The 14,140-nt window shown below is 42.6% G+C and overlaps 1 protein-coding gene across 1 annotated transcript in view; it reads left to right on the top strand.

Moving 5' to 3' along the window:
• Positions 1 to 14,140, top strand: part of mettl24 (methyltransferase like 24) — a 33,761-nt gene that overhangs the window by 15,580 nt on the left and 4,041 nt on the right. Inside the window, exons 3-4 of the mRNA XM_056428098.1 lie at positions 1,283 to 1,395; positions 7,541 to 7,766. Of these exons, the coding sequence (XP_056284073.1) occupies positions 1,283 to 1,395; positions 7,541 to 7,766 (339 nt within the window). The remainder of the gene's footprint in view (positions 1 to 1,282; positions 1,396 to 7,540; positions 7,767 to 14,140) is intronic.

Here is a 14,140-nt window from a genome sequence, read left to right as displayed (position 1 = left end):
GTCTATATTCTATAGGTTGGCTGGGCTCAACCTTAGAGGTTAAGGAGCTCAGACATCTCGAGGGAAATTGTAGTGGAGTCGCCGCTCCATCGGATTGAAAGGAGCCATCTGATCGAGTTGGCTCGTGGGCACCTCGCTCTGGAGGTTTTCCCCGGAGATGAACGCATAACACGCTGGAGAGGTTATTTCTCATCTGGCTGGGAAGTGCCTCAGGATCTCCCACGAGGAGCCAAAAACATTGCTGAGGATAGGAACATCTGGACTACCTTGTTTGGCCAGAGCAAGGAAACAATGCCTAAAATCTAACTCGCTTCACAAGGAAATGAAACACAAATATAAGAGTCAAATGTAATTTTTATGTTAACAGTAGATGTCTTTATAAGTGGCTGGCATGCAGTGCTATTTGTTCCCTGACAGCAGAATACTTTATTATTATTATATTCTTGCATTATTTCTTAATCTGAGCAAACTCTGTACATTGTAAGTGTTAGACTAGATAATAAAAATACACACTAAGTGATAATAAAAGAATGCTCACAGAAACGTATACACACCGTGTTTACACGAGAATGGTGTACAGTAGAACCATTCATTTATGTTTCATATAATCATGTCTGAGCCAATATTGTTCTTCTTCTGCAAACTGAGACAGAGTTTAAAGAAATTAGACATTAAACATTTGAGCAGCAGCTGCGCTAAAGCTTAGACCCGTGTGAAACTGCAGATATACACGCAAGCAACACTCTATGTGTGCTTTCTATGTAAATAGTTTATGCAGTGCATATTTTACCAAAACATAACCACATAAACACTGTGAATTCATAAAAACCTGCCATTCTGCACTCACTGTTTGACATTTTTGGTTTATAAAGTATATACGAAAAAAGGGAAAACTTCAATCTCCCTGTTTGTCATAAGTCTTTCATTTTCTCACTCTCCTGCTGAGAGACTTGGCAGCTGAGGCATCTTCCCCAGCTGCACATCATGATGAATAGTATGGAGAACGTTGTTCAACACTGAGGCCCAAACTCACACGAGCACGGGGTCAAATTCAGTAGCAGTCTCCACGGATTTGTAGCATTTGTGTGAAGATATTTTGAAGAAAAGATGTTCGTCACATTCGGCCTGTTGCTGGTGGGATTGTTAGGACTCCATTAAATTATTTTTTCTCTCCATTAAATGCAGGGTTTTAGCCAAGGAAGAACATAACATCATAAGCTTGATGAGAAACTCTGGTTCTCAATATTGGAATTGGCTTTTTAACGTGTTTTTATGTGTTTAGGTGTCGTGTGCATCGTTGGAGGGGACTCCGGGTGCCTGGGCTGCATGTCTGGACCCCAAATACAGCCTGACCCACAGAATACAAGGCAAACACTGCAGGGTGTACTCTTTTGGGTGCGTACAGACAAACACTAACATACACTATCCACTGGATACATACATTCACTAAGTCGTACGTTACACTGACCACCACATGTCGCATGTCAACCTGTATTCTAACACCTGACCCTGACTGTAATCACCTAGAGAAAAAAGTACACATGTGTATTAGCTTTGAGACGAGCTTTCATGTAATCCATCTGTCCAGCGAGGGGATTGTTCCCATCACTCATGTTCAGTGAGTTATCTGCAGAGCTTCTGGTTATGTGACCGGCTCTATTCACAATTGCCACTGAGTGGAGACACTCTAGAGTTTCTCTCACTCTTTCTTCAAAGGATGAAGGTTATTTCCCACACAATAGAAGAGGAGTATCTCTATCTGCACGTGACCTGTTGGCCTTTTCTTTTCATGTCTTACAATTTCAATGACTAATTGGTTACTGAACCTATATTTATTCAGGATCTGTGTTTTTCTGACAAAGAACAAATATTCACTTCTTTGTGCCATGTATAACTTAGGTTTCTATTTCTTTGGGTATTCTGGGCAATTTGATTTGTTGAAAAAAATCCTGTAGTAAGAGTAAAGATAATCCCCTATCTCTTTAACTGGACCTGAACCTGGAAGGTCACATGCACTCCAGCTCTGCTTCCTCTTCTTGAGTGGCAAGTCATCTTGAATGGAGTCAGCCCGGCTAGCAAGGTATTTGACCTTCTTAAGATTGGAGTCAATCACTCCCAGTTGGCTTTGCGTCCTGGATCAACTCGGCCCAGTTTCTGCCCCAATGGGCTGAGGTGCTGCAGGGTTTTTCTGCAGGAGAGAGGGAGTTCATTTATTTGACTGTTGAGAGACAGCACAGGTGTGTTGGCATCAAGGCAGACAGGGTACAGACACTGATGCGGGAGGAATGGAGATGAGGGCTGCTGCTGCTGCTTATGACTTCCTGCCTCTTTATGGTGGGGGTTAGGGGTCAAATGGAGGCATTGGAGAAAAACATATCGGATATCCTCTGGCTGACTGATGGGAAGTCACTCATGTAGGCAAGCTATATGGATATTAACCATAAGTAAAAAGAGTAATATGCATGCAAATATTTTAACATTTGACCTAAATATCAGCCAGGGAAGTCATACTTTTCATGCCACATTACCATTTTCCCTTCTGTCTAACTGATCCCTTAACCCTTGTGTTGCCTTCGGGTCAATTTGACCCGATTCAATGTTTCACCCTCCTGTTACCTTTATATTTACTAACATATTTTACCCGTGAGGTCAATATGACCCCAGCTATTAAAATCTCCAGAAAATTATTAGAATTAATATTGTTTTCCAAATTTAAGTGTGAGGTACTTTATGTTTGTTTGTTGACTCCCGAAAGAACACCGACATTAAACATTGAATCGGGTCAAATTGACCCGAAGGCGACAGGAGGGTTAAATATTGAATCGGGTCAAAATGACCCGAAGGCAACACAAGGGTTAAGACCTCCGGAAGGGATTCAATTCACGCTCAGTTGACCCTCAACTCTGGCTCATACAATAAAACAGTGAGTTGACCGAAACAAAAATATTAATACATTTATATTAATTTTCTGATTTATTTGATAATTTAGGATAGGAATATATAAGCATTTTCTGCTTCTACCTATATTTTTTCAGTCTTTCTGTTTTGTGTATGATATAGAATTGTATTGTATTGCAATGATTGACTGAATAAAAATACACAAAATGATTCTATGAAAATTAAAACTTCAGAAGTGACAAAAGAAATGTCCTAAGAGCCCAGTTAGTACCACTGTTTAACAAGGCAGAGCACTTTCTGGAGTTCCACTTTCATGGATACGTCAACTGATCTTCCCATGTCCCGAATCTGACCTAGATTTATGGTACACACACGTCATGGTCATACTCTTGAATCTATGCCAGGTTTGCTGAGTATCCTCTCCCCAGGAGACCTGATCTGCTGTACAAGAGACACTGGCTTTATTCGAAATGTTAAATACTATTAAATGTGTGTGTGTGTTTACTGATAAAACTGAATATGTACAGTTGTATGTGTACTCTTCGTGCATACTATGCATATTTTTGTGAGTGTGTGCTGTTGATACGTCTCATTTGCTTGCAGCTTAACGAGCCGTGCACGGCGGTGCCTGGGCAGGATGAGCAACTGTTTTCTGAATGGTCTGTCACGTGGTGGTGAATGGGGGGGGGGGCCTGCAGGATGTTTTTCCACATGAAAGACTATCCACCTTTCACCTCTCGTACTCTATCCTACCTATCTCATCCTTCTTCCTCCTCCTATATCAGTTTACATCTTGTTTGATCTTTATTTTGTTCTCCTAATGAAGTAACGGAGCAGATGCTCACTGGAAGAAAAGAAACTCATCCATTGTCATGAAAAGAAAACACCCCCATTCTGGCCATTTAAAGCAGGCATTGAAACGTCTGCCCTTTAACCATCACAGTATAGCTATACACACTATAAAAGTGTCTCTGGCTTTTAAAACAACAACGTTTGAGATAGCTGTCAAAATGTCCAGGAAGGTGGAGCCTATTTCACACTGCCCTAAAATATAAAAGTTATTGACAGAAAGTGACAGAATAGATCTTCTGACAGGAGAAATAAAGTGCAGGTGAGATTATTAATATCGATTATAACTGTATATCATTTGGGTGAGAAATCCACTAATATCATTTGAAAGCGGTCCACTCATGAGAACTTTGCCTGCAGTCTGTCGGCCAGGCAGCAAAACTCAAACGTATCCAATTAGGAGCTCTAATAAAGGCAAGCGCATCACTCATTGATCACGCTCATGGTAACGAGATGCAACGTGTGATGAAGGAAGGGGAGTAGGAGCATGGCGGAGAAAGAGAGAGCCACATAGCCATGGGGAACATTTCCAGAGCACCGTGGTATTTGACACAAAGGGAACATACATTAGAGAAGAATCCAGCTGTGACGGTACAAGGAGAATTTGAAAGAGAGCGAGACAAGACAGCTGATCGTCTCCCAGACCACCCAGTGTTAACCAGTCTCGCCTCTGATGTTCACCACATCCCGAGACTGTTGACACGATAGCTCAGCGCGAGGAAAGGCGGACTACGGGCTCTCTTGATCATATTTACAAATCCTTCGGGTGTTTGTCACCCATCTCACACACACTTTACATCCGATTGCCGTGACGTTCAAGTTACCGCTCTCGAACTCTGTCGTCTCATGAGAGAGGATTATACAGCTAGTGGGTGCACCGTGCACCCCACTCTACTCCATGCGTAACCCCCCTGACAGTAGTCTGAAGTGTCACTGCAGTGATTCCTAGATGAAATACCCCACCACAGAGAGTAGGGGAACTCTCAGGGAAGTATATGAAATATTGAGTGTGGTAAAAGATGATGTCTAGTTCCATTTCGATCTCATACACATCTCTTATCTCCTTGCGAGTGGGATACATGGGGAGACCCGGGGAGTCATCTGTAACAGACATGTTCTGTGAAATGTAATCCTTCTGACAGAATACAGATGCAGCACAAGGGAATGCGGAGACAGCGACTGAGCAAGGAAGAACATGAAAAAATTGCAGAATTAAAGGAGGGAGGGGTGAGAAAAAGAGAGAATAGTAGTGAAAGAGGGAGTGGGAAAGTGAGGAAGCCACACAAAAGAGAAAGAAATACAAGAGAATGTGTCTGTCTACACATCATATTTCAAAATGAGGAAGTAAGTCTCCTCTTGGTTCTTTATTTCTTGGTTTTTAAGTGGACGGGTATAGAATCAGGGCCGCAGTGACGTTTAATATGCAGCCTGTCTGTATTTCTGTCTCTGAGTGAAATGTTATTGTGAGAACTCAGTCAGGCGGGGGGAGGGAGAGGAGGGGGGGCTCGTGAGCGCCGCAGGGTTGCCAGGTCTGTGTGACAAAACCAGCCCAATGGCCAATTAAAACCAGCCCAAAAACCAGCCCAATATCAGAACTCAAAATATGCCCGTGCAAAACCATATACACTGCTTTTAAAGTCCATGTCCAGTACCGCTGCTAACCATGTTGGTGTCCTAAGCATAACTCCTTCATGATGGGGGGGGGGCGCAAGTGACTTTTTTTCGTCAGGCGCCGGCACCGGAGCTCTGCGGCGCGCGCGAGACGGAGATCGGAGTAGTGTTAACGCGACACGTAGAGACAGAATGACATGCTGCTGTAGAGACGACCAACAACAGACGTATTGGAAGCTCATTCTGCACATGCGTTAAATGCGTTTAAAAAAAATAAGTAATTAATCCTGTAATTTAATCATAACGCGTTAACGCGTTATTTTTCACAGCACTAATATATATATATATGTTTCTTTGAAATAAGTTTTTTTGAGAAATCATAGGTTAGGGCACTTATAAGCTAGATAGCTTCAGCCTCGACCCTTTCGGTCAGCCACTTTCTTCTTTTGTTGAATTCTGATTGTTGTATATTTTGCTGATCGAAATAAACTAAACTAAACTAAACTAAAATAAAATAAAATAAACTAAACTAAACTAAACTAAGGGGTTAAAAGGGCCCCATTTGTGAATCCCACAGAACCAAACCCACCCCGGGATGGGGTGTAGGAGTAATCACACGAGGTGATTCTCGCCAAACCGTCCCACCCCGTTGGGGAGGTAGGCGATTCATAATCAGACTCGCCGATGAATCGCTCCTCCCGTGTAGGCGATTCTGAACCGCCTATCGCCCACCGCTCCTGTGAGATTCACAAATCCCTGCTGCTTTGCTGGAAATCACTTCTACTTACAGACTCTGGTCCGGGGCTCCGTGATGTCACGAGCACCAAAGCGCTTAGATGTCACGTGACAATGTTTCCATGGTGACGGACAAGGTCGCGGAGATCGAAGGCACTGCGCGGATGTGTCGGCGTGTACGTGCTGATCTGGAGTCAGTTTGGTAGGATTTGGGTATAAATAAATTATTTCATTTAAAATATGGATTTTTATTTAAAGATATCCATGTAATTTGCATGCAAAATAGGTCTACCCGAAACAGCGGACAAAAAATTCAACCCGCGGCAACAATTCAAAAGTAGCCCAATTCCGCGGGAAAACCGCGGACCTGGCAACACTGGCCGCGGAGCATGTCGGGGCGAAATTGTCACAATAACTCAAATAAATGCCCCGCCGGATGATAAAACACATTTGGGGGGACTTGATGACAGAGAGAGTAACTTTTATTCTTAAATACGGATGAATAAAAAAAATGTTTCTCCAGCAAAAAGGGCACTTTTCTCATCCAGGGCAAAGGGGCTGGTGCTTGAGCACCACTAGCATGGACGGATTAAGAAACCACGGGCCCCTGGGCCTGGATGTGTCAAGGCCCCCCCCCCCGCAAAAAAAAAACACATCGCTAACAAAACAGTCCGTATGGAACTACGGATCGTATCATATCAATACAAAGTTAATAACAGAGACTTCACGCAAAGGCTCTGGCTCAGGGGCCCCCTGAGCTCATGGGCCCCTGGGCCTGGGCCCGGTAGGCCCGTTTGTTAATCCATCCCTGACCACTAGGACTCTATCTGTGCACGTGCCTGAACTCAGTATTTCACTTTCCATTGTATTTGACATTGTGCTGAGGTTTCTCAACATTAAGACCACTTTGTGTCATGAACCCGGTTTCTTTATGTCACAAAAGAAGATTTTTTTGTATTACAATACATTTACAGTTTGAGCTCAGTTTAAATTGAAATATAAGAGGACGCCCTCTTACTGTTTAGTGCTCGTAAGCCATCGATCTTGATGCCATCAAGTGAGAGCATGACGGGAACGTGGATGGCTATTTTTTCAGTCTACAATCCATTCAGTAGATGTTCCATTAAATCGTACACACTCCCAAACAATGAAATGCAACATACCTCCTTGGTAACGTACTCATGTTAGCATTTAGTTCATTGTAGTGCTCTGCAGGTGAAGCATTGTGGAGGCACTTGCATGGCAGCAGACTTATAGTCTTGTTTATTTAAAAAAACTCTCAAATGGTAAACGTTGTGTAAAGACCAGCAGATGTACTTGAAACTAGAATCTAAAATAGGCAACATTTTGATTTAAATCAGGACATATTTGATCATCACTCTATACATATTTTGGCGTGTACCATGAAAGCATCATACCTGATTGTCTTGTGCTGTGTGGGCTGCAGGTTGGGCGTGGATGATCGGTCCCTGGAGCGATCTCTCGCTCGGGCCGGATGTGAGGTGCACTGCTTTGATCCCAGCCTGAAGCAGCCTCACCTGCAGCAGGAGGAGATGTGGCTTCACCGGCTCTCCGTAGACTGGAGGGATCCCAACCCGGCCATTGTTGCCAAGCGTCAGTACGCCAACACCAAGAAACTGGCCACCATCCTCAATGACTTTGGACACAGAGAGGTAGGAGGCAAAAGAACAACGTCTCTGGCTATACAATCTGCCATTATGACATCACCTGGAATCTTATGGAAGTGGTTTTCCTTCCTGAGTCAGTGAGAGGTTTTCACTTACAAGCATGCAGACACCAGCCCATGTCAGCGCACCCTGCAGCACAATGCAGCCCGTCATGATTCATACTTCAGTTCTGCGTCAGGCTCCAGTTGGATAAACACATATACTGTATATCATTTGGTTTTGCTCCTCTAAATATTATCATATTGAATGCTGCGTCGTCGGAGCTCCCCAGGATTGTGTTCCACCTCATCAGATAGGGATCTACATACAAGATCAATCACACACATACACAACAAGCCCACTGATAGCATGCATACTAATAAACACAGTTTTAGATCCAACAGACATGCCCGTTTAGGAAAAGGCTGAGTGATTATTCAAGGTCAAAGAGGTCAAGCTTCTCTTATAGAGGTAATGAAGTAAAGCTGAATGTCAGTCAGGCTGTTTTTCCTTTCTTTAAGGAAAACATTTTTTTAAACCTTTATCTAACCAGGATAGGTCCCATTGAGAAACAATATAAACCTCCAACAAATGTTAAAAGTCTTTTCATGTCTGGATTCCATTAAAACACTTTTTGTGTGATTATAGGATCTTGACAAATATTCTCATGGCATAAGAAAATAGTATTTAAACTTTACTCATTTTTCTAGATGACATATGTGTTCCGTTGTTTGTGCCCTGCTGTCGTCTTGGTTCATTCTCCCACTTGGAGTTTCCATAGTCAGACTTGTTGTAATCCTACACAAAGGGCTTTACATTCCTTTATATTTATTGTCCCCAGAGGTTGGATTCTAATGTTTTTGCTGACATGTTTTGGTGACCTTTTGTCGAGCTCCACCACTAATACAAAACCTTTACGTGTGCAAGAATGTCCCTCGAATGGGAATTGCCGCTATGTTTTCATACCTTTCAGCTCCACTACTTTTATGCAGCTAGGAGATCAGAAGTTGTCATGATTTATTTAAATTGATATATTATTTATATTTATTGATTTAGTTCAGTCAGCTACGAAAGGGCTGTTAGGAGGACTTTTCATTTTTTAAAGAAAAAAAATGCAGAAAAAGGTGCTGAATCTAATTAATCAATCTTTTTGTTGTTGTCTACATGTCTCTAAATGAACAGTTAAACTAATCTGAATCAGCTCCCGGTGCGATCATGATGCGATCATGATGCTCAATAGTGTGTTACCCACACAAGTTTGAACGTGCTGACTGGGATATGTTCAGGGTCGCGTCGGACAACAACGTCAGTGAGTACGCGTCCTCAGTCACCGGGTTCATCAAGAAATGCATAGATGACGTTGTTCCTACCAAGTCGGTTCGGATTTATCCCAACCAGAAACCGTGGATAAATGGCGATGTTCGCGCTGCACTCCGCACGCGTAACACCGCCTTTGACCCGGAATATGGCGGAATACAAAGAGCCCGCCACGACCTCCGAAGACCATCGGCTCTGCCAAGCGGGAGTTCAGGAACAAGGTGGAGGAAAAGCTCAAGAGCCATGACGTGAGAGGTGTGTGGAAGGGCTACAGACAATCACGGACTTCAGAGGAAAACCAGCGTGAAGAGAACTCCTCTACCTCCCTCCCAGGCGAGCTAAATACATTCTTTGCTCGGTTCGACGTGAACGGCAGCCCGCAAGGCAGCGCCGCCGAGGAGACCAGCCTGCTGATCATCTCAGAGGCTGACGGCGCAGAGCCTTCAAGCGGGTGGACATCCGGGCGGCAGGTCCCGACCACATCCCGGGTGCGCCTCAGAGCATGTGCAGACCAGTTGGCAGGAGTCTTCGCAGACATCTTCAACCTCTCCCTGTCCCAGGCTGTTGTTCCTGAGAGCTTCAAGATGTCCACCATTGTGCCTGTCCCCAAACACCCCAAGGTAACCTGCCTGAATGACTGGAGACCCGTAGCCCTCACCTCGATTGTCAGTAAATGTCTCGAGAGGTTGGTCAAGGACTTCATTTGTTCCATGTTGCCTGCCACGCTGGACCCATGGCAATTTGCATATCGTCAAAACAGATCCACCGACGACGCAATTGCCATGGCACTTCACCGCCCTTTCCCACCTGGAGGAGGAACTGTTGTGTGCGAATGCTGGTTGTGGACTACAGCTCAGCGCTCAACACTATTGTTCCCGCCAAGCTCGACACCAAGCTCAGAGGTCTAGGCCTGCACTCTACCATGTGCAGCTGGATACTGGACTTCCTGTCGGGCCGCCGCCAGGTGGTGAGGATGGGCGGTACCACCAGTTGTATTTGACATTGTGCTGAGGTTTCTCAACATTAAGACCACTTGTGTCATGAACCCGGTTTCTTTATGTCACAAAAGAAGATTTTTTTGTATTACAATACATTTACAGTTTGAGCTCAGTTTAAATTGAAATATAAGAGGACGCCCTCTTACTGTTTAGTGCTCGTAAGCCATCGATCTTGATGCCATCAAGTGAGAGCATGACGGGAACGTGGATGGCTATTTTTTCAGTCTACAATCCATTCAGTAGATGTTCCATTAAATCGTACACACTCCCAAACAATGAAATGCAACATACCTCCTTGGTAACGTACTCATGTTAGCATTTAGTTCATTGTAGTGCTCTGCAGGTGAAGCGTTGTGGAGGCACTTGCATGGCAGCAGACTTATAGTCTTGTTTATTTAAAAAAACTCTCAAATGGTAAACGTTGTGTAAAGACCAGCAGATGTACTTGAAACTAGAATCTAAAATAGGCAACATTTTGATTTAAATCAGGACATATTTGATCATCACTCTATACATATTTTATGTACCATGAAAGCATCATACCTGTTTGTCTTGTGCTGTGGGCTGCAGGTTGGGCGTGGATGATCAGTCCCTGAGCGATCTCTCGCTCGGGCCGGATGTGAGGTGCACTGCTTTGATCCCAGCCTGAAGGAGCCTCACCTGCAGCAGGAGGAGATGTGGCTTCACCGGCTCTCCGTAGACTGGAGGGATCCCAACCCGGCCATTGTTGCCAAGCGTCAGTACGCCAACACCAAGAAACTGGCCACCATCCTCAATGACTTTGGACACAGAGAGGTAGGAGGCAAAAGAACAACGTCTCTGGCTATACAATCTGCCATTATGACATCACCTGGAATCTTATGGAAGTGGTTTTCCTTCCTGAGTCAGTGAGAGGTTTTCACTTACAAGCATGCAGACACCAGCCCATGTCAGCGCACCCTGCAGCACAATGCAGCCCGTCATGATTCATACTTCAGTTCTGCGTCAGGCTCCAGTTGGATAAACACATATACTGTATATCATTTGGTTTTGCTCCTCTAAATATTATCATATTGAATGCTGCGTCGTCGGAGCCCCCCAGGATTGTGTTCCACCTCATCAGATAGGGATCTACAAGATCAATCACACACATACACAACAAGCCCACTGATAGCATGCATACTAATAAACACAGTTTTAGATCCAACAGACATGCCCGTTTAGGAAAAGGCTGAGTGATTATTCAAGGTCAAAGAGGTCAAGCTTCTCTTATAGAGGTAATGAAGTAAAGCTGAATGTCAGTCAGGCTGTTTTTCCTTTCTTTAAGGAAAACATTTTTTAAAACCTTTATCTAACCAGGATAGGTCCCATTGAGAAACAATATAAACCTCCAACAAATGTTAAAAGTCTTTTCATGTCTGGATTCCATTAAAACACTTTTTGTGTGATTATAGGATCTTGACAAATATTCTCATGGCATAAGAAAATAGTATTTAAACTTTACTCATTTTTCTAGATGACATATGTGTTCCGTTGTTTGTGCCCTGCTGTCGTCTTGGTTCATTCTCCCACTTGGAGTTTCCATAGTCAGACTTGTTGTAATCCTACACAAAGGGCTTTACATTCCTTTATATTTATTGTCCCCAGAGGTTGGATTCTAATGTTTTTGCTGACATGTTTTGGTGACCTTTTGTCTAGCTCCACCACTAATACAAAACCTTTACGTGTGCAAGAATGTCCCTCGAATGGGAATTGCCGCTATGTTTTCATACCTTTCAGCTCCACTACTTTTATGCAGCTAGGAGATCAGAAGTTGTCATGATTTACTTAAATTGATATATTATTTATATTTATTGATTTAGTTCAGTCAGCTACGAAAGGGCTGTCAGGAGGACTTTTCATTTTTTAAAGAAAAAAATGCAGAAAAAGGTGCTGAATCTAATTAATCAATCTTTTTATTGTTGTCTACATGTTTCAAATGAACAGTTAAATGAAAACTAATCTAAATCAGCTCCCGGTGCGAACATGATGCTCAATAGTGTGTTTCCTACACAAGTTTGAAACTTGAGTTAAGAATTGTTTTTCGAGAGCCAAGCGCATAATAACTCATTCAAGGGACTCAGAAAGATATTAAGATGTTCTGATTGTGTGACAAGATATGAAGAAATAACCGTTGGTCTCTATGTATGTGTTTATATTTATGGTTTGCACAACATCCTGTTTCCTAGATGACAGCATGCACCTGTTTTAAATTCATTGCCACGCACACATCAAGTACAGAGTGTGCAAGCGGCAGCAGAAGAGTTTCTGCTCAAAGTCTCTGACAGGAAAAGCAGCTGTAAAGAAATTGAGTCACTTGGAAAGGTCGAAATATGCATTTTTGCAGCATTTCTTATTTACGTTCGTTGAAAACAACACAGATGACTCATTCACTGAGCTCTGGTGAACAGCTGACACCACAAGGACCCATTTCAGACGCAGGAATTCACATTTCATTTATGGAAAACAAATTCATATTGCACCCTAGGAGGAAAATACAACGGTATCAGCACTGGCAGCTGTACAACTTAATTAAATGAGGTGGTGCCAAATGACAAGAGGTAGAAAACAAGCACAACATACTCCCATTTTTATAACCTTTTCATTTCCTGAACAAAGGGTTCAATCCTTCAGTCATGGTAATAATTGTATGTCACAAATCACTTAACACTAATGGATAAATGTGTTTAATAGCAAACACTTAAGTCCAGCAGTGCTTTAAATTTAGTGCTAACATCAGCATGTTAACATGCTCACAATGACCGGACTAATAATAATGCAGTTATGAATTTTACCATGTTCACAATCTTGTAATCCAATGCTAAAATAATGCTGATTGGCACTATCTGGTCATAAACCAAAGTATTAGACTAACTGATTTTTGCACCCGGTGACAGCGCTAGATACAATTTTGGGGATCACCAAAGTTATTGTTCTTCATCTCAAATGAATGTCAGCTAAAAATGTAAAGACAATAAATGTAATAGCTGTTACTCAAAACCACAAACATCAATAAGCTGGTGGCGCAGGAGGAAATGTAAGTTTCTCTCTGAAGTCAGCGGGAAACATCATCTTAGAACCTTGAATGTCCGTAATAAAAAATGTGTACAGATACTTTAATTAACTGATAACATTTTCGTTAATTAAATTGGTGAAAACAACTTCATCTGAGGCTTCAGCATAACATAAAAACATAAACATAAAAGCACAAATTGAATACACAGGTGAGTTTGAGTGGACAGTTTCTCCTGTTTACTGTCAGTCAGGATGCCTCGGTGGCTCTGCCTCGATGTCAAAGGTGTCGTTAAGCTTCTGCCAAAAGCACAGAATCAGCAAACCTCTCGGATGTGTAATTAAATATCTTCATTTGTGATCTGCTCTCCTGTGGCAAGCTCACTAATGAAAGCAAACAAAACTCATAATAATAACGGTCACATACGCCGTAATGTTGGTCTCTCCGGTTCACAAGCGAGAACAGCGGAATTATTGTGACAAGACCAATCATGTGGAACAAAAAGAGAGATTAAATAAGAGTCTTGTTAATTGCTAGGATCTGCTCATCGTGAAATAAACACATTTCTAAGCCAAAGTGTACATTTCCATTTAAAGTCATTTTTTTCTCAAATCAGAAAACTTGTTTGTTTACAAAGACTTTTCATCCAAAGAGTCTCTAAATTAAAATGTGTCCCAAAATGCCGCCTAATCTTGAGTGTGCTTTACTGAAATCATTACTGTGGGTATTTTGAGCACCCACTGTACGGCACTTAGAGAGGAAATATTTGCCCATCGGGTAAAAAGATCCTGAAATTAAAACCTCAGCAGTGTAGTGCTGAGACATTGTGCATTAAAATATTCTACACAGCATATACAGTGGGGCTGATCAGATAGATTGTGTGTATTACTGTAGATTTGGTTTGGGAAGTTCCTCCAGAGTTTCCACAACACAGTTAAAACGTCTTTTTGCAGTTCAAAATGAGCTTGATGCCCGTGGGAGCCTGTTGTTGAAGAAACTTGTGTGTATCGTGTGTCATCTGTGCCTTCATCGAC

The sequence above is a fragment of the Pseudoliparis swirei genome, chromosome 12 (assembly GCF_029220125.1).
Source record: "Pseudoliparis swirei isolate HS2019 ecotype Mariana Trench chromosome 12, NWPU_hadal_v1, whole genome shotgun sequence".
NCBI lineage: Eukaryota > Metazoa > Chordata > Actinopteri > Perciformes > Liparidae > Pseudoliparis > Pseudoliparis swirei.
Note: the sequence above shows the minus strand (reverse complement) of the source record. Positions and strands in the feature narration are given on the sequence as shown.